This window comes from Macrosteles quadrilineatus, unplaced genomic scaffold (genome assembly GCF_028750875.1).
Source record: "Macrosteles quadrilineatus isolate MER2022 unplaced genomic scaffold, UCM_ALF_1.0 Scaffold_1__1_contigs__length_201487025, whole genome shotgun sequence".
Lineage (NCBI taxonomy): Eukaryota > Metazoa > Arthropoda > Insecta > Hemiptera > Cicadellidae > Macrosteles > Macrosteles quadrilineatus.
The window spans coordinates 42,236,613-42,258,783 of record NW_026542594.1 but is presented as its reverse complement, the minus strand read 5'-3'; the positions used below and the strand labels follow the sequence as shown (position 1 = coordinate 42,258,783).

The following is a 22,171-nucleotide window of genomic DNA, read 5'->3' as shown; positions in this document are numbered from 1 at the left end:
AGGTATAAATCTGAAATGGTACAAATCGGACCACAGGGCTTTTCCCTACGTGAATTAAAAATTTTGGAAATTTAACATGGGCCTTATGGGTAAATTGGTTGCCATGGCATTATTTGCGAGATAATAAAAAGGGAAACAAGAGTCGCAACATATGTTAGTCAACGAATCATCGAAATAGTGCATTACAAATACCGTACAGAGAAAAAGAAAAGAACGATAGGATTAATATCATTGAGCATAATTTATTACAAAATGAATAACCAATAATTAGTGTCGCAGGAATAAGGCTGATGCACCATTAACTTAAATCCAAATAGCCATTGGACCTGCAAGTAGACAATTCATTTATGTGAACCAAAGTGCCATTGAGTTTAAATACTGCAAATATACATTCCATTTAAGTAAACCCGAAGTAAGCCTACCATTGGCTTTGGATACTGCAAACAGGCATCTTATTTGTGTGAACCAAATGGACCATTGACTTTGGATACTGCAAGTAGATTTCTTATTTATGTGAAGCAGGTGTATCATTGATTTATGATACTGGAAGAAAACAATTTACGTGAACCAAATGTACTATTAAGTTTAGATACTGCAAGTACACAATTCGTTTACGTGAAACAGACGTACCACTGACTTTGGAACCTGTAAATAGACATTCCACTTAAGTGAACCAGGCGTACCATTGACTTTGGATGCTGCAAATATGCATTTTATTTATGTGAACCAAATGTATCATTGACATTGGATAATGCAAGTAGACATTTAATATATGAGAACCAGATGAAATGTAGACTTTGGTTCCTGTAAGTAGACAGTTCATTTACGTGAACCAGGCTTATAATTGACTTTGAATACTGCAAATAAATAGATTATTGACATTGGATACTGCAAGTATTTAATCTCATTTACCGTACGAGAAACAGATGTATCATTGACTTTAGAAAAGTATTGGATTAATATGCTAGCTCCGCTCAATAATGCAAGCAGACAACTGCATTGTACACCTAGTATATTTTTAGTTGAAGACATATTGTGGTACCTATGTTGCAATTCATTTTTCACTAAATAAACAACCTAGATTCTAATTTGTCTTTTTTACCACATTCAAACTAAAATATGTAATTTAAATACTTTCATTCATTGATACAGAGCAGCATTACTCTCATTGATGTTATAGCCTAGCACGAGTGCCGGACCCAGGCGGCGGGTGAGTGCGGCGTTGCCAGTTCGAACGTCGCGGCCTTGTATCAGAGGTGGCTGTGCAAAGACCCAACGACAAAGAAATATTGCCGGTCGGATACGGCGAGTCAACATACGGCAAGCAATGCAAAACGTAAGGAGCCCAGTCGAGGAGCTGGAACAGTTAGTGGCAACGTGTTTACAAAATTACACTGACAAATACAAGAATTCAGCAGCATTCACTTGGCGAGATGGCATTAAAATGTCAGAAATGTGGTGCGCTACATTTTAAAGAACAAAGAGGACGAGGCAAAGGATTTTCATCCTGCTGCCAGAAAGGAAAAGTGAATCTACCACCATACCGAGAAATCTATTATATCCAGAGCCTACTTAATGGAGACATCATTTGAGCAGAAACTACAAAGAGAACATTAGATCGTACAACTCTGCGCTCGCAATGGTCAGCACTCGAGCTAAAATTGAAAAACATAACGGTGGAGGGCCTTTCATGTATAAGGTGCACGACACAATTTATCACTCAATGGCAACTTTCAACCGTCAGAAGGGGAGCATCCCACATGTGCCCAAATTGATATCTACTGACGTCGAAACCGCTGTTCAAGAAAGAATGCTAAACAAAGCTAATGGCTCTTGCAGCACTGAACTGATGCACATTTTGACTCAACATTTGGTTGATATTAATCCATAAGCGCAAGTTTTTAGCATGATGAGCTCCGTCCTGCAAAATAATTCTACTGAACAGAAAAAAGAACTTAAGAATGCATATAGCCAACGATCGAGCTCAAGACCAACGTCGATTCATCGACGTAGCTTCTAACGACGTTGCTATAGTATCCTAATTTATTATTTGTGCGAATTCGCACGGGTTCACTTAGTATAAATATTATGTTTGAAACAACAATTTGATAAGATAGTTCAATAACTACTGGTACATTAATTATAAAGACAAACCAGTAGTCAACCATGCCTCATCCCACTCCAAATCTGATTTCAATAGCTGCTTCTCTTCAAAAGTATTAAAACAAATGCCTCCAAACTGCAACCCCTCAGAACTAAGAAGATGGGACCTAAGCTACCAATGATTTACCCACTCTAGAAACCCACCAAGGTGTAATAGATTCAAATTGCAACTGCCATTGCCATTTCTCCAATCTCCAGTGGTTGAAAAAGTGGTCAGTGACCACCAAAATTTCTACTTTTACTTTTGTGATGTTTTATGTGTCTCTATGGACTTATTTAAAGGTAAGCTTGCTTTCCTGTCAATTTCCTTAACAATTCCTATCAGATAATTTTATTTAGTATTTTTTTTTTAATTTAACAATTTTTTAAGGTGAACAATCCATTACAGAAACAAATGTTTTAAATAATTTTGAAAGAAAATCATGCCCTGCTGCATCAATTCAAATCACATCGATTTGAATCAAAATTCTTTGAATCGCATCGATGCATCAAATCGAAAAAAATGCTGCATCGCACACCCTTACTTTTAGACCAAAATCTCAACATCCAATTTCAAAATTTTCCTTTGTCTTTTAACTGACCAATATAGTCCATGTATTATTATGGTAAAAACTAACAAGTTAAATCATTTAGAGCATCGGTTTGGGGGAGGATGGGGATTGTTTTTCACTGATTACACCGTACCATCCCTCATTTCTGACGCTCGGGCAAAATTTTGTTGGTGTATTCTATCTGTTTGTGTTTACCTTCCACTTTTCCATCTGCTCCAGTTGGTTGACTAGTTGTTGCATGATCTCTGGAGGTACCGAGGTTAACTTGCCATCCAAGATGACAGCTTCCAGTGCCTGCAGGTAGATGGCTCTGGCACCTGGGTCACAGTACAACCCATCCCACACTTTGTTGAACAAAATGTCCCTTTGGTTCAGCTGAACACATTGGCTGATAATGACAGGTAGAGCCTCGTGGTAGCTTATACTGTCCCCAGACTCTAGAGTCTTGTCTATGTAGGTATTCAATGTGTCAAGGACCTTCAGAGAAAAACACAAAATTATTCAAGAGAATATTGCAGATATTTTCTATCACCATAAGTAAAAAACTAAGTTGTTCATGAGGTTTCAAGATCTGAAATCTTATCCCGTCCTCAGGTGAGATAGTATTTAAAACATTTTAATATTAGTACACAGTACCTGGGGACCGAGCGCTTATAACCATCTTTCTTTGTAAACGCACCCTAACAAGTATTCAAACTATATGGGATAAACCCAGCTGAAGCTGGAAAAAATCAATTAAAACCACCAACAGAAGTTTACCTTGCTGAACAAGAAAAGAAAAATCTTGTCCCAAAATCAGGAAAGAAATTTAAATCCCAAAACCCAGGAAGGAAATAAAAATCCCAAACTGATAGTACAATCCCGTCCATCTCCAAAAGGAACTAAAAAAAAAAATTAATAACAAAATTTAGCTTAACAAAATTTATATACACTACACAAGTTTAACATTGAACACCCATTGTGTGGCTTTAAGTGCAAAATTAATTTTTTTTATTTTGGTTAAAAATGGATATTGTGTTGAAATATAAACAAATTTTGTTGTCAATAGGTCGAATGGTTATTTAGAGTTTCACAGACATATGTTGGGTAACTGCAAAATACATCTTTGTAAGAAGATTCATCTCCCTACCTTCTCCCTGACTATTCGATGTCTGTGTTTCCTTGGTCCTCTTAGTCCTAGAACAGCCTTTCCCTTCTCCTCAAGAAACTCCATCCCGAGCTTTAGAGCTTCAGGGTATCTGCTCTATAGAAACACAAAACCATTGAAAATAATGAGTGGAAATTAGCGTCAGCACAACTCCATTTTTACTTACTAACCGAATAATAAACCGGTCTCTTCTTTAATAACTTACGGATTTATGAAATCAAGTAATGTTGTGACACCGCCATAACAGCTAAGTAATTATTAGCTTAGTTTCAAGATTAAAACTTAAATTAGTGCATAAACTTTAAACATTTATATCTTACTTGGTAAAATCGGTGTGCTCATTAATGCACCATTTTGACATTAAAGTAAAACAGCACAAGCTACTCATCACTCATATAGGACAGCTTAAGTCTTTATTCATTTAAAAAATTGCTGTATAACATGTCTGTTTTAATTTTTTAAATAAGGTTTATTTTAAAACACACCTGATCCAAAAAGTGATTGATTCTCTCTAACCATGTGCGTATACTGATGACATGGAATGATCTGGTGCCCAGCAGTAGCAGCTGGTTACCAAAGCTCTCTACAGAATTGTAGCATGCCCGCTCTCCTGCCAGGGCCTAGACAAAGCATAAGTGTTGTACATTAGACTAATTTCCTTTCTGGTTAGCCATTACACAACCACTTACTGGTACATATTTTATTCGTGCTTTAGCTTTTTTTATGTATTCTTTTCGTGATGGTCATTTGCTGGTTGGATGCTGATTTATATAAGGTTCAGTTTATGTTTGGTTTTTTTTAATCGGTCGTCGGATGTAGGTTTTTCTTCTGAAATCACCTATTTTAATTGAAATTTTCTCTCTATTTATGCAAAAGTAGTACAAACGTGTATTAAACCCATGAAAATCAGAATTTATCACGATAGAATAATTTAAGTAAAATTATTTTTAGTACAATTCAACTAGAAAAGTAAACAATAACAATTAACATATGATAATATAAATATAGAATGACATTGTCAGTAGAGCCAATCATTACATCTCGCTCTTTAAAGGTTGAGTTTCTGGGGAGGTTTTATAAGCCGTCTTGATCTGGATGTTATTTTAGCTGAAGATTTCCCAGACGTGTCTGGAGGAACCATTGAAAAGTTTCTTATGTCTTCATCGATTCGATGATCCATCTGACCACTAGTTGATGGTTGACGTTTTTGGTTAACCGTTGAAAACTTGGTTATGTACGTTCGAACTTGGTTTCTTCGAACTATGGTTCCTTTGTCAGTCAGCACTTTAAAAGATCGTGGTGAGTTTAGCTTTTCCTTCACGTTCCAGATATCCAAACTTTGGTTTCTGGGTTTACATTTGATAAGGGTCGAGCCCCATGTCTTCGATCATAATTTTGTTTGTAGTTTTGTCTATAATGATTCTCCTTCTCTCGGAGATGAGTGAAGTCCGGCTTTTTCTCTAGATGACATGGTAAAGTTGGCAAAATGTCCCGTAGTCTACGTCCATATAATAACCGTGCTGGACTGTAACCATTGTCAAGTGGAGAGTTCCTGTAAGACAACAAAGCTAAATATGGGTTACCTTTGTTCTTCTGTAGAACAGTTTTTACAATTTTGACAGCCACCTCAGCTGAGCCATTACTCTGATGAAACTGAGGACTGCTTGTTTTGCATAAAAAGTTTTACTCTTTGGCAAATTTTCTGAATTCAGCACTAGTGATGCCGAACTGCGTTCCACTATCTGAGTATAAAACTTCAGGAATACCGTGGCGAGAAAACGTTGACTTGCATTTCTCAATAACTTCAGAGGCAGTGAGCGATTGTAGAGTTGCAATCTCAAAATACCTTGAGAACTGATCTGTTATAACAATGAACCATTTGCCATCGAGCTTGAACAAATCCATTGCTGCCTTTTCCCAAGGACGTTTTGGAAACTTGGAAAGAATGAGCGGCTCATTTTGATTTTCTCTGTGTTTGATGCATGTTGGGCATGAAGCTACCATCATATTTATATATGATGCCATTCCTGGCCACCATAAACTGAATCCAGTCTTTTCTCGACATTTGGTGGCTCCTAGATGACCGACGTGTATTCTATGAAGCATTTCTTGACAAAGACTTGATGGTACTATTATTCTTGAATTGCGTAAAAGAAAGTTGTCCATCAGTGATATATCATCTTCAACCAAGAAGTAAGGGACTAGTTTAGATGGAAGTTGTAATTTATCTGGCCATTCAATAAATGACAGTATACTGCAATCTTTCTGAAGATGGGTTTTCAGTTGTGGGTATGTTTTCAACCACATTTTGAACAAAGGCTTCAAATTCTTCTTCCATGTCATATGTTTCCTTGTTTGGAATTGGGCATCTTGAAAGGCAGTCTGCTGGAGCAAGGTGCTTTCCAGGTGTATATGTCACTGAATAGAGAATCTCATCATGCGAAGTCTGTAAGCGAGGTGTAATGTCATCCAAATTCTTAGATGAGAAGATTTTCACAAGTGGCTTGTGACCCGTTTCAATTACAATCTCTCGACCAATTATATAGTCTCTGAGCTTGTCACAAGCCTATGTGATTGCCAGAGCTTCACGTTCAATATTTGAATATGCTTTTTCAGCTTCTGTAAGTGACCTTGAAATTTAAGAAACAGATCTGAATATACCACCATGATGTTTCTGAAGAAGCAATCCGCCGAGACCATAAGAAGAAGCGTCTGCTGACACAAGAGTTGGTAAGCGAGGGCCGTAAAATGCTAGTTGGGGTGCTGAGGTCAGAAGTTTTTATATACTTTCAAACGCATGCTGTTGTTGTTCTCCCCAAAACCATTCATTTTTCTCTTTAAGTAGATCATGGATTGGTTTTAGTATTTTTGATCGATTCGGTATGTGTTTACCACAAAAATTAATCATTCCTAAGAAGCGTGTTACTTCTTTTATATCAGATGGAGGTTTCATCTTAAGAATGGCCTTGACTCTTTCTTGGCTGTTTTGAACCCCTCGGGACGAAAGGTGATGTCCTAAGAATTGTAAGAATTGAATTCTGGCTGAGAAAATACACATTTGTCTTTATTCAATGTAATTCCAGCATTTCTGAGTTTCTGTAAAAACTGCATTTAAGATCAAGTCATGTTCCTCTTGACTGGAACCCCATACAAGTATGTCATCGATGTGAGCTAAACAGTTTCGTTGAGATCCTAAGGTTTCTTGAATTCGTTTCTGGAAATACTAGGGAGCACTTGTGATACCAAATGGAAGAACTTTGAATTTGTATCGGCCCCAAGGAGTTAAAAACATAGTGAGATCTTAAGGTTCTTCTGCAAGAGCTATTTGTCAAAACCCATGGTTGGCATCCAGTTTGGAGAAGACTTTGGCATCTTTTATTCGAGCCATCGTATAATCAATGCGACAAATAGGATGAGTTTGTCGAAACACGTTCTTATTAAGCATAGTAAGGTCCACACATATTCGAACCTGAGTGCTATCTTTCTTAGGCACCACGACCATAGGTGCGCACCAAGAAGTAGCGTGATCAACGGGTGTTATAACGTCCATATTCACCATATTTTCAATCTCCTTCTTTGTTTTATCCCAAAGAGGTACTGGAATCCGTCGAGGAACTGATATCGCATTAGGTTTTGCATCATTTTTAAGTTCTATTTTGTAGCTCCCCTACATTTTCCTAGACTACTGAAAAGGTTAGGAAATTTTTCGATCCAATCATGAGCAGATTTGTTGAAAGTTGTTTTGCATACCTCACGGATAACCGTTTCTATTTTTAGTTTTTCAATTGGCAGTGACTGTGCCAAAACAGAAAGAGGCGATCCTCCAGCCGCACTTAAAGTTCTCTGGGTAGGCTGGACTGCAATTATTTTGCTTAGCTTTATGTTAGATGGTATTACTGTCACGTCAGCTCCTGTGTCAATTTTGAACTTGACAGTGTCTTCATTAAGTCTTACATTTATTGTCCAGGGATCATTCTTTGTTTTACTAGAATCCACACCCCCAATAAATTTTTTCAATGGGTCTAGTTCATTAACGATTTAGGTAAAGTCATCTGAACCATCCAAGTCTATTTCTTGAACATTGTTTTGAATACACAGTGTGAAAAGTGGCCATTTCGCTTGCATCTAGAACATTTGCGATTTTTTGCTGGACACAGACCTCTTCGATGAGAAGGGGTTGAACCACACCAAATACAGGAGTTGGGATAGCTCTTAACATGTTTAGCCTCTGGATCACGTAATTTACTAATAAAAAGGTTAAATACCTGTAGTACTTGTCAGTGATCCTTGGAATTTAGGATTGATGTTTTCAACTTGGTATCAGCTTGAAAATGAACCTTTAGGTTCGAAACCTGGGTCGCTGACCTAAATTCCAAGGATAGCTCTTAACATTTGAGCTTTAGTACATTAATCTCCCTTGATCCCTATTTTCTCTTTTGGATGAATGTATTGCATTATCATATCTAGGATCCTGAAAACTGGATGGTTCACGTTGGTTTTTATTTACAGCTTCGATTGATGGGAGGGTCAATTCCTCTTTTTGTCGCTTCAATTCTTCTGAATTGCGAAGTGAAGTTATTGCAGATTCCAATGTAACTTTATTTTAGTTATAACTTAGTTAGTTATCACCTGAAGCACCTGAATTGACAGGCACTACAATACCTGCTTTATAAAGTCTTATTAAAGTGGTTTTAAATGTATTTAGTTTGAAAAAAGAATCAAAGTGGTTTTAAATGTATTTAGTTTGAAAAAAGAATCAAAGTGTTTTTTAACAGTGCTTAAAAATATTTTAAATAAGTAAGTTTAAAAAAATTGTCTTTAATATAGAAAATATAACTGATTTTAAATTACTGGATAAAGTTAACCTATCTTTTACTTTCAAACAATTTTGAAATATTTTTATTTTTATTTTATTGGACAATGTGTTAAAAAGCTGTTGAAATAAGGCTATTGAAAACTGAATACCTATAAGAGGATTATAGTCCAGTCAAGGAATGAGGTGTAGAGTGTGTGAGCAGGTAACTAAGCGATTCCTTCAGAAACTTGTTCTGGGGGCTTAGGGTGTTAACTTACCAAAAGTCCTGACTCCTAGGTGGTGAGCCACGGGGTGGAGGGGGGGAAAAGGGGGGGGAAAAAGGTACGCATTTTGGGTTTTTTGATTATATCTCGAAAACTATCAACTTTTTGTATACTATAGTAAATTATAAAATTGAAGAAGATTAAATTTTCTACAAGAAAAGTATATAATGTGTTTATTTTGGTTCAACAGATTACGAGTTATAACTTATTTAATTGATATCTTATTAAAATACTCCTTCCATAAGAAATACATGTAAATTAGTATGCGAAATGGGGCGAATCCTATCCGCCCAAAGGAAATATAACTGATATTCTGGAAATCTTGACAAAATTTCCAGTAATTTGACACTTTAATCATTAAAATTGATCCAAAATTAAGGCGAGGGCGAGGTAACAAAATGTCGAGTTTTGGTGTTTTTTTATTGGAAATATAAAAAAAACCTTAAATCATCCCATTTTTAAACGCTCACCCTCGCTTTAATTTTTGACAAAATTTCATGATTAAAGTGTCAAATTACTGGAAATTTTGTCAAGATTTCCAGAATATCAGTTATATTTCCTTTGGGCGGATAGGATTCGCCCCATTTCACATACTAATTTACATGTATTTCTTATGGAAGGAGTATTTTAATAAGATATCAATTAAATAAGTTATAACTCGTAATCTGTTGAACCAAAATAAACACATTATATACTTTTCTTGTAGAAAATTTAATCTTCTTCAATTTTATAATTAACTATAGTATACAAAAAGTTGATAGTTTTTGAGATATAATCAAAAAACCCAAAATGCGTACCTTTTTCCCCCCCTTTTTCCCCCCTCCAACCCCCTGGCTCACCACCTAGGAGTCAGGACTTTTGGTATGTTAACACCCTAAGCCCCCTGAACAAGTTTCTGAAGGAATCGCTTAGTTACCTGCTCACGCACTCTACACCTACTTTCGGATCATTCATTGACTGGACTATTAGTAAATATTATTAAGAAGCAGAATATTATTACAGGCAAGTAATATAAGGATATACCTACAAGCGGATTATAGAGGGACTTACCAATGCACTTTACTTAATAATAGTTTATATAAAAGAAGAGGTAAAAAAGAAGTTAGTATTATTAAGTTTAAAAAATTATTTAATTTCAAGACCACTGTATTCATTGGATGAATTTTAGTATGTTTAGTTTTTAATTTAGTCTTATGATTATGACAATATTTTTGACGCAATTCTATGTACTGTACTAATTTCATGTACAATAATGAAAGTAAAGAATGTTTGAACTGAATTGAATTGAATTGAATTTTCTAATTGTAGTTTATTACTCAAATCTTGATCATGCATACCAATAATAATGACCATTAGTAACATTTCATCTTCAAGCGTTCAGGTACGAGTAAAAGAATATAAATCTGTCACAAAATGTTCTACAGTTTCTGTTAGTCTTTGTTTTCTTTGTTGTAGAAATTTGGCTCTTTCATAAATAATATTCTTCTTTGGATTGAAGTGCCCATCAAATTTGTCCATGACTGTTTTATATTTTGTCTCTTCATTGGTCATTTTGAAGGATGAGAATATTTCTTCTGATTTCGGGCCCATTGCATATATGTGTGTACTCACTCATTTTTCTTCAGTTGATTGATCCAAATCACTAATTGTTTTAAATATTTCGAAACGTTTTTTCAAGATGACCATTCTCTGGTTGGAAGGAAAAAGGTTCAGGCATTCTTACATGTGTATGAGCCATGATAGACTTTTTTGATAATGGTAGATACCACAAGAGTTGTGGTAATGTTAATATAGGTAAAAAAGTTAAATTTCATTGTCTGTATATTAATTAATACATAAACAGTTGAAACAACCAAAGCCTTCGGTCATTCCAAACTATGCAAATAATACTGCGCCATGTATTAAACCCATGAAAATCAGAATTTATCACGATAGAATAACTTAAGTAAAAGTATTTTTAGAACAAATCAACTAGAAGTAAACAATAACAATTAACATATCTATACTATTATTTATTTATTATATTAAAATCTAATGGTGTCTGTCTGTATGTGTATTACTAATAGGTGCAAAAACTACTGAACCAACTGGGCTAAAATTTTACAAAAATATAGTTACCATACCAAGGACCATTATAGGAATATTCACATTTCGATACTGACCGTAGGCTTTGCCCCTTTGGCTTTAAAAGTTCTGATATGAAGATTTTTAAAGTAAATATTGATTGGTCTCCATGGCTGTGATGAGAACACTAACAATGTTTGTTTACATTTGCTTTGACATTTAAATGTAAACAAGAAGAACTGCTAAACTGCATATTTCACAACTTCAGACAGCTGATACAAAGAAATTAAATATAATATTTTCCATAACTATGAGGTAGGTTTATTTTAATCTAACCTTTTATCATGGATTATTTATTCTAAAACTATGTCAATAATTATATAAAAAAAAGATTCTATAACCGTTGCTGTATCAACTCCTGGTATCAACTCCGGCTCTGCTTTGGATTTGTTTAAGCGTCTAAGTTATGAAAATAATATTATTTATATGATTTCATGGAAACAGTATGAAAATTACAATGTATAGATTTTTTATATGAATTTGGAGGCTACTTTAAATAAATTCTAACTGCTTAACATGTGTTAGATTAACTTAACATAACTTGCACATCACATTGTTTATATATATATATATATTGATAGTTCTGTTCACTTTTTATATATATTAATATATATATGGTAAATTAAGTTATTGTGTTTTGCTAAACCTATGATTAAATTAAACTAAAGAATATCATCAATAACTACCGGTAAATTGTTGATTTTTGTTTTTTAAAATCTGTTGTGTATATTGTGTAACTATAATTAATTACAGTAGAACTCCGATTATCCGAATCAATAGGGACCAGAGCCCATTCGGATAATCAAAAATTCGGATAATCGGAGTTTTACCGGAATTCCGGGAATTTTAAAGAAAAATCCTCATTTTCGGTACTAAGTGAACTTTTAATTAATAATAATTTAAATCAGAACATTTTTACACTTTACAATGCTCATAGTACAAGTGTTCTATACATGTTATTAAGTCAATAGTGTTCCATCAAAGTCCAAAATTGGCTACATGTGTTTAATAACAATTCTTTGATATTTTGCAAAACTTATTACTGTAGCTTTAAGTTTTTTAAATTGTTGAAATAAGCGATTCGGATTATTGGAGATTCGGTTAATTGGAGTTCGGATAATTGAAGTTCTACTGTATCAAATGGTAATACAAAAAACTCTTATTTTATCTTAACATAGCTTTCAGTCAAGGCCCCACTAGAAAAAAAGGTTTTTTCTAGTGGGGCCTTGCTTTCAGTTCACATTTAGGCCTACTTTATTTGATAAATTTATTATTTGTGTATTGCCACACCACTGATTAAATTAAACCAAGGAAAATATAAAAAAACTAAGCAGTACACTTTGTTCCTTTGTTTCTAAAATCAATTAAATATCTGTTACTATTTTTACTTAATGGTAAGTGTGCAATATTAGTCCAGTCAATAAAGGTATTGTAGAGGACATGGAGAGGGGGAAATTCTTTTTTTGCGGGAATGTGTTCGGGGTAGTTAGAAGATAAAAATACCAAAAGTCCCCGCCCCTGGCCCTGCTGCTTCAGCAGGGGGAGGGGGGGAAATACCCCATTTTTTTTGTTTTTTACTTCTACACTGAAAACCGTGCGTCGTACGGAAAAAATGTAAATTATAAAAAGAAAGATGATAAAATTATCTACAAGAATGGTTATAATTTCTTATGTATATGCATTAGTTTTAGAGATATTCTCAAAACAATATTAAAATTATTTTCTAAATTGATTTTTCAGACGTTTCTTTTCCAAATAAATTCATATAATCGATTAGCCTGCTGTTGTTTTACATTTGTAAGGATAGAAAACAGGTTTTGGAGCACTTACCTATATAATATAATATATCCATCGTATATATTGTGTTAAAAATAGTTTATATAAATTTATTTAAGTTTTGTATTTTTGTCATGGAAACAAGTAATTTTGGCATAATTATTACACTAAAAATGAAAAAGATTATGTTTGCAGCTACATTTGTCCAGGTTTATTTATAACAATTACCGAAACCAAGACTTTTAATACTATTGTTCATGATCTGACTCACTTGGGACGAGAAGGCTTTGGTCCCGACTTCTGTCCCAAAAACAGGTGCCATCTGGAACTGAGAACCACCATCTAGGACATTTCCATCATTCAATTCTTGTTGATTAGACTCAATATTGGCTATCGAAGTGATAATGTGGTGTAGGCCTATACAGTATATTCTTTATCTTCCTCATTCATCAGAATGGGCATTCCATGTAAAAAGTTCCCTTAGCAGTTCTGGCATAACGGCCAACGAGGAACAATTAATGGACATTTCATTGCATGTACATCTTTTATTGCTACAGTCTTTAGTATATTTGCAAAAAAAAACAAGCCCAACTTTCTCGTGGGTTAGGTGGTTCATTGGTTAAAACTGAAAACAGATTACCTTTTTGCACTCCCAACCCCACATTTCTGAGGGTAGTTGGTTTTCCAAACAGAGTTGGCCTTGATAAAACGATACAAATGATGAAATTTTATATATTTTTAAACTGACAGCAATGTTGGAAAATCACCCACTCTTCCCTGAAACTCAAGACATCATGTCAATAGCATCTGGGGTTGTAAGAGATGAATCCGTTAACTGTTACGATGATCTATTACTTGGTCAGTAAGTAATTAATCAAATGGTAATCATTTTCAGACAACAAGTTGTCACGGGAAAATATGGCTCTCCCTTTGTCCTCTGTGGGTTCAACCATCGATATTGCAATGATTAAAACGTTGTAGCAAAACCTTTAATTCTGTTTCAAAGGATTTGTATGAGTTAAAAAAGCTATTAATATTTAAAGGATTGTTAACGATTTGAACTTGCTCCATTTCCCTTTATTTAATGAGAGTGGTATGAGAAAGACCAAAAAGGCTGCACTGTTCAATACTATAGCAATTCAGAAAACAGCACGAAGATGGCAGACCAAGAAAGACGCTACAGATTGAAAAAGTCAGTAGCTGTGGCGGTCCCAGCATTTAATTTCGGGGGGGGGGGGGGGGGATAACCACCGGAGGGTCCAACCCCCCCCCCCCCCCCCGAAAAAATGTGCAAGTTAAAGCATAATTATTACGTAGTTTTATATGTATTTGAGCTCTAAAATATCTTCAAGCTAATAGTATTTATGTTAGGTAATAAAATATTTCGGAGAGGATATATACCTCACTGACCCCCCCCCCACACCAGGGACCGCCACTGGTCAGTAAGTATTCATTTGAACAGCGACACCGAAATTATAGTAACCAGGAACAGTTAATCCCTTAACCAAGTTTTTTTGCAAATGTACTAAAGATTATAACAGTGCCACATGAGCAATTTGTGCATGCAAGAAAATGTCCAATTGTACCCTGTTATGCCAGAACTGCTAAGGGAACTTTTTACATGGAATGCCCAATCTGATGAATGAGGAAGATAAAGAATATATAGGCCTACACTGCATTATTACTTCGATAGCCAATATTGAGTCTAATCGACAAGAATTGAATGATGGAAATGTCCTAGATGGTGGTTATCAGTTCCAGATGGCACCTGTTTTTGGGACAGAAGTCGGACCCTCTCGTCCCAAGTGAGTCAGGTCATGAACAATAGTATTAAAAGTCTTGGTTTCGGTAATTGTTATAAATAAACCTGGACAAATGTAGCTGCAAACATAATCTTTTTCATTTTTAGTGTAATAATTATGCCAAAATTACTTGTTTCCATGACAAAAATACATAACTTAAATAAATTTATATAAACTATTTTTAACACAATATATACGATGGATATATTATATTATATAGGAGTAGTAGTGATTTTGAGGATTCATGGACAGAGGAGGGAGGAGTGTAGACCACGTGGGTTGAGGTAGGTCGGGAAGGGAGGTGTGTCCATGACGTCACATGTAAACAGAGGATGGCCTTACAGGCAGAGACTGATCCTCTGATTTGGATGACCTTACAGGCAGAGACTGATCCTCTGATTTAGACAGCATTGAAGTTGGACATTTCTAGTTCTATTCTGTCTAGTTCTATTGTCTGCCGCTCAGCTGCACTGCATGCAAGGTGCAAATAGCAATATTTTCTGCTACTGTAGTTATGTAGTTATGGATTTGTGACCATGTGGAGTGAGGTAGGTCGGCGACTCAGTACGTGGTGTGGTTCTGAGTACTAAGGTGACGTCACATGTAAACAGAGGATCAGAGACCACGTGGGTTGAGGTAGGTCGGGGAGGGAGGTGTGTCCATGACGTCACATGTAAACAGAGGATGACCTTACAGGCAGAGACTGATCCTCTGATTTAGACAGCATTGGAGTTGGATCTGTTGTCTATCTAGTTCTATTGTCTGCTGCTCAGCCGCACTGCATGCAAGGTGCAAATAGCAATATTTTCTGCTACTGTAGTTATGGATTTGTGACCACGTGGAGTGAGGTAGGTCGGCGACTCAGCATGTGGTGTGGTTTGGACCACGCCAATGCATCCTTCGGAGGCGAAAAAATATTGTTTTGTGTTTTTCAGTTTTAATATTTTGTGCACTTCTGTTCTATTAGTTTATTGTTGTAAACTCGATCTGACCATGGCTTTTGGGTATCAAAGCAAGTTTTTCGTTGACACCGTTGTTGTAGTTTCTAATCATGACGTCTGTCAAAACGTTGTTGTACCTGCATGGGAGATACAATTTTCTTAGATTGCCACAAGGGTCTTCTTCGACAGTAGCAGTTACCGAGGGACCGTATCTCGTCACGACTCGCTGCAACTCCACTATTCTGTAGGGATGCTCATGTCGCAGCTCTTCGATTTTAGTGTATTTGGGTGCTTGGCACGCGTTAAGCAAATCTACCAATTGCGCCATGTCTCTCACTTATATAAATGCGCAGTTACATTACCTTGATTATGTTCCTTGATATGTCGTAGGCAAACGCGTTTTCAGAGACTACGATGACATATGCGGTAGTGCCTGAATCGGCTGATGGTGATGCGATTGCGTTTGTGAAATCGAATTCTATTTGAATGTCACTTCTAGAACGGTCTGTATTCATCGGATGAAGATGTGTGTCGACAACACACAGTGGGTAGTGTGAAATAAACTCGCTTGGGTCAATGATCATTGAGCTGTCATCGAAATTCACCTTACGATATCTCATGAATTGCTCGTAAATCACTCTCCAACGTCCCTCAAGGATTGCAGCGTTTTGTAGTTCTTGAGGTTAACGTTGACCATTTATTTTAACTGCAAAGTTCTTTATATTTTCGCTGTCAAATTGCGCTGGGTTCTTTTTCTGATCATTCGTGCGGTTAGTTTGAAAGCACATGATTACGAATCTAGGGTTGTATACGTTTCTATAAACGTTTGTAATGTCGAATGTGTACGTAGATCCGAACACACCCTTTTTGTCAATACATTGCCACTGATAATAGTTGTAGATGAACTCGTCTTTTTCACTAAGCTTTGTTAGACCATCGATTAGTTGGATTTTGCTAGTTGACGTATATTCCACTATGGGAACTCTGAGAACGAAGGAAGTGATTTTCACTTTACCGTCCTCAGGATCGGTAGCTGCGGCACCGGTTCCTTTCCAATGGTATAGAGCATTGTTATCTTCAGCTCTTGTGAACACAATCTCAAATCCACCTTTGTACATGGGATATCGCATGTGGTCAAAGAACCCTAACCCGAGATGCGCTAAGGTTCCAATCGCTTCGAACTTGCCACCACCAAGCGAGTATCTTGATGCGAACCCACAGTTTTGCAAAGCGGGTTTCATCGATTGAGGATAGTTTAGAATTCTTTTGATAGTGCTTGTAATTCCCGGATGATCGACCACATCGATTGTTGTGTTGTGTTTTTTCAGTTCGATTCTTGTAAAGAGGTATGGTATGAAATTGTCAATCAGGGCTATAGTGGCAGTCGCATCATATGTTTGACCATTGGATTTTTTTTACTACCTCGTCGCAGATGTGATATTGAATTGCCGAGTCGTAAAACGTGTCTCCGTGATCGAGTTTGAAGATTGTGTAATTGTTTGGTGTGTTGAAATTCAACTCGGATATCGGCATAACAGCTCGGTACTAGCTTTTCACCACTCCCGTGGAGAAACGTTCGTACAGTGCTTCCATTGTCTACAATAACTTAATAACACACAAGAACAAAAAAATATAAGTTAATTATTTTTTATTTATTTTTTTAACTACATGGTATATATATAGGCTTACTCATCGAACTCCTCGTCCATGTAAGCTTTGTGATCATCCAAAAACTGTTGCGAAACGATCTGGAACTTTTTAATGTATTCCCAATCGACTTTGTTTGCGTAGTCGTGTATGAACGACTCGGAAAGTATTTGGTGCTTGCTGACAGCAAACCATGCATGCTCAAAGTTTGGTGCCATCTCACGAAGGAAGCTCTCACTGAATTTTTGCCTCTTCAGAATAGGACCCCAGTCAACACGATGGAAGTAAATACGTAGCATATCGATGGAGAAATCATAGTGAACTGACAACAGGTCCCAGTTGAGGTACCTATCGAACTTCATAACGAGCTCGTCGGTGAGTACACCGTTCGGTGCCTTCGGTTCGCGGGACAAGATTCGCCAAGCGTTGTCCATGCTGCTCACTTATATATACCCATTTTTTTTCTACAGGGATATGAACACGCGTATGTACCTAAACCCATCCCTAGTTTACGTTTCAACCACATCGCACCCGTGGTCGCGAGGGCTACGCTCCTCTCGTTAAGGTCCGCGTCGCTAGACGTCACTCTGTCCCACGCCACTTTCTGTAACGCTTTATCTGCGACCCATCTGTCTTCGGGTTTCCGGTGGTCTCTATACCATATGTCGTGCTGTTTACACGCATCGTCTAAAGGATTCACACCCTTGTCACCACGACCTAATCGTTCAGTGAGCTTTGTGTCTGGACCGCAGAAGTTGTACGTATCGAATTTCCAGTTACGCGGGGCGTGTAGTTCTACAGGTAGTTTGTTGATGATGTCGTTCAACAATCCCGAGCCTTCTATCGCGCGTTCAGGCAAGGCTGACAAACATCGTACTACGTATTTGACCCCGTTCGGTTGGTCAATCAGTTCTTGCATACGGTCGGATATGAATTTAACAACAGATAGTTTTTCGTTGTGAAAGTTGTTGTTGCCTGCAACCTCCTCTGCGTAAATAAAATTCAGACGGTTGATGAGCTCGTTGAGGTCTTTGATGTAGCGATATTCAACCGGACCGTCATGGTAGCGTTTTAAACCGGATCCCGTCAATACATCCCTGTCCATATCTTGTTCAATCGGATCGGTCGGTTTGATAACTTCGTCCCAAATAGGTTTTATCATTTTCCGCCATTTTTGTCCTGAACTAGATTTTGGACGTCGTGTAGTAGGATCATTTTTCTGGAAGATAGAGTTTGTCATCAAAAGCATATCTTTGTATGTCTGCCAATCGTTTGATGTGTATTCATTAGACTGCAAAAACCCTTTCTTCGTTAAAAGTTTCCATAGTCCTTCAGTACCTTTAAATTGTTTGTTGTTTACAATAATGTCATCATAATCAAACCCAACCGGTTCAGAACCGATTTTTAGTTGCTCATCTACCTCATCGAAATAAATGCCGAATTGAGAGTCACTAGCTCGTGGTAGATATTTAGCCCCGACCACTCCGAGATTAACGACCTTGGTATCCACCAACTGTTTTATTGATTTATCCGCAACTACTTCCATTTTTTCATCTTCATCATCGTCTTGAGTGGAACCGATATAACCGACTCGGTCCGGTGTACTAGAGACTGATGGTCTAAAGTTGCGTTTTATTAGCTGGTTGTATTTTTGTTTTTTTAGCATTTCTTTTGTTTTTTTCTCCAGTACCTCATCCTTTTCTTTTTTCTCTTTAATCGCTTTAGTGATAGCCTCGTACTTTTTCTCCCTTACACGTTGTTCCTCCATTTCCCTAACATGTATTTCTTCAAACTGGTTTTGCAGAGTGGTTTGCAGTTGCTCCAGTTGTCTAGCTTTTTCAACTGTCAGAGGTTCATCTCGCGTTTTACTTGTTACTCGTGTTGGGGGTTTCGTGATGTCTTGTATTGCATGTGTATTGGGATGGGAGTTTGCAATCTCCTCCAGTTTCTTAGCTCGTTCTTTCTTTTCCTCCTGTTCCGCTGTCCGAAATTTTTTGACGAGATTCTTTTCTAGAGTCTCAAGTCGCTTAGCTTCTTTTGCATCCATTGTGCACTTAGTAACACATAAACACAACGTAAGATTCACATCGTTATTCCAACATGTACATGTGAAACGTTTATTGATTGTAGAAACGCTCTTTACATAAATACAACGTTTATTTAGTATAGAAACGCTTTTGATAAAAACAGAACGTTTGTTTAGTGCAGAAATGCTCTTTAATTTGAAATATCGTTTTTTAGCATAAACACTATCATTTAGTGTAAATACGCTCTTAAGTATAAAATATCGTTAATGTAACAAAATACACGTATTTGATGCAAAAATGTTTTTATTAGGGTATAGCGTTTCCTTAAACATACATCTATATTTACCTAGATGCGTTTTTTTAGTAGTGTCTATTGACATAAAACCGTGAGGTTCCGCCCAACACTTTTTACACATGCCTACAAACTCTTGGTACATCATATCGGATCCAACGAAGTCGTTGTATATCTTTTGTGTATAGTGTTTGTTCTGTGTGAATATACACAAAAGATTAACGTTATTCCTTATTACTTGCATGTCTACCCGCCCGTAGCTCTGACTCAAATAAATGCAAGATACCTGTTTATGACGCCCTCGTATGAAATAGTCTTTTATTTTTGTTTGTTCTTCTAAAAGACAATCGTCAAACACCACCAAAGAGTTGGACTTACATTCGTCTAGTGGTATCAAGTCACTGCAGTTTGAGTAAAAGTATGCAATAGTTGTGCCGAGTGCGTGCTCTACTTTTTCATAGTGTTTACGTAGCTGTGTGTATGCTAGCTGATCAATGGATCGGCTGAATACATAAAGGTTTTTGAACTTTACACCCTTTACGTTATAGATAAAATTGAGCAATAGGTTTGTTTTTCCACACCCTGATGAACCGACTATAAGACATCTTAATGGGTGTGGTAATAGATTATTTATGGATCCTTCTTCGATGCAGTAATCAAATCAAATCAAATCAAATCAAATCAAATCAAATCAAATCAAATCTCTTTATTGCCATTAAGTATATACATTTATACAATAGGCCAAGTCAAAATTTGTTATAAACTTAACTAAACAGGTACAATGAGACTATAACTAAACATTAGGTGCATGCGGATTTTAACTAAAAGATTACAGTTGTATTTTTTTAAAATCAAAATACTCTTTAACATGATAACAAGGATTTACAGTTAACCAGCTGTAAAGTCTAACTTTAAATACAGAATCTGGTAAAAGTCTTGATTCAGGGTGAAGTATATTGAACATATTTAAACTCAAAATGGAATGGTTCTTGGCACTTAAACTAAGTCTATGTTGTGGAATTTGGAGCAAAGAGTTATGTCTTGTATCATGCGTATGGCAGTCCCTTCTAACAACTAAATTACTTAAATTACTTTTTACATCAACTAAACATACAAATATATACAGATTAATTACAGTTAATATCTTAGTGCTGGTAAATAAAGGCCTACAATGAGCTTTAAATTGAGATCTAGTTATTATTCGCATTGCTTTCTTCTGCAGTAACAAAACATCTTCAATACAACTACTGTTCCCCCAGAGAATCAAACCATAACTTAAAACAGATTGAAAAAAAGCAAAATAGGCTACTCTAACATATTTATCAGGTACAACAGTTTTTAAATTATCTAACAAATATAAAACTCTACACAACTTCTTACAGACATAATCAACATGAGAAGACCAGGACAGATCACTATCAATAAGCACACCTAGAATCTTTACAGCCTTGTTGTCCACTACCTCACAACCGATATTCTTATTTTTTGTTAGGCAAATAAGATTTTGTGTTTTGTCTACATTTAGAACTAGGTTATTAGCACCAAACCATACACCAGCTTGCTCCATTGTTTTATCTACAGCTATCTTAAGACTATTGTAATTTGAATGTATAGTTAAAAAAGTAGTGTCATCCGCAAACATTGTGGTTGATGATCCCTCAATATGAAGTGGCAAGTCATTGACTGACACCAAAAAAAGCAAAGGGCCAAGAACAGAGCCCTGAGGCACCCCTGTCAAAACGTTAGTACAGTTCGAATACTTTCCTTTTACATCTACATATTGTGACCGACCACTCAAATAAGAGCAAACAAACTGAAGAGGACAACCACGGATGCCATAGTGCTCCAATTTATTCAAAAGAATTTTATGATCTATACAATCAAAAGCCTTACTCAGATCACATGCAGTGATCTGAGCCAGACTCCTGTCTTCTAACGCTTCCAACATTTTTAAAATTATGCAATCAATGGCATTCGTGGCTGATCTTCCATTAATGAAACCAAATTGACAATTAGAAAATATATTCAAATTTACCAAAAATGTGGATACCTGGCGCTTTACAATTCGTTCAATCACTTTGCCTACAATAGGTACTAAAGATACAGGGCGATAATTTTTTACATTATTTTTCTCCCCCTTTTTATACACTGGTACGACTCTAGACAGCTTTTGAGACTCAGGAAAAACACCTTCCTTTAAACAAGCATTAATACACATAACCAGGGGAGCCAAGATTTCACTCATAACAAACTTGATTATGTAACTAGACAGGCCAAACACATCTCTGCTTTTAGAAGCTTTCATAGCCAACATTTCACTTTCCACTTCACCACAAGACACATACTTCCATTCAAGTTGGGTTTTGCATTTGTCAGATCTTCTTAGCAGCTCTTCCGCAGACACTTCCGGCTGGTCGATGGTGCTTCTGGCTTCTTCCACAGAGCTCATGAAGTATGTATTGTATTGCTCAGGAGTGATCTTCACTTCGTCATCTTGGGTCTTAGTTGCATAACTTTTCTTGATCAGATTCCAGGCTGCCTTATGCTTATTGGGGGCAGATTCAATGCTTCTTTCATTAGCTGCTAATTTAGCTTGGTTAACAGCTAATTTATACACTTTTC

General features: G+C 36.4%; 1 protein-coding gene across 1 annotated transcript in view; it reads right to left on the bottom strand.

The window, feature by feature from the left end:
* The window catches only part of LOC128982827 (vacuolar protein sorting-associated protein 8 homolog), a 306,699-nt gene that overhangs the window by 125,937 nt on the left and 158,591 nt on the right, over positions 1-22,171 (bottom strand). The window contains exons 10-12 of the mRNA XM_054401853.1: positions 4,347-4,481; positions 3,844-3,957; positions 2,910-3,191 (exon numbers count right to left, since the gene is read on the bottom strand). Coding sequence (XP_054257828.1) covers positions 2,910-3,191; positions 3,844-3,957; positions 4,347-4,481 — 531 coding nt within the window. The remainder of the gene's footprint in view (positions 1-2,909; positions 3,192-3,843; positions 3,958-4,346; positions 4,482-22,171) is intronic.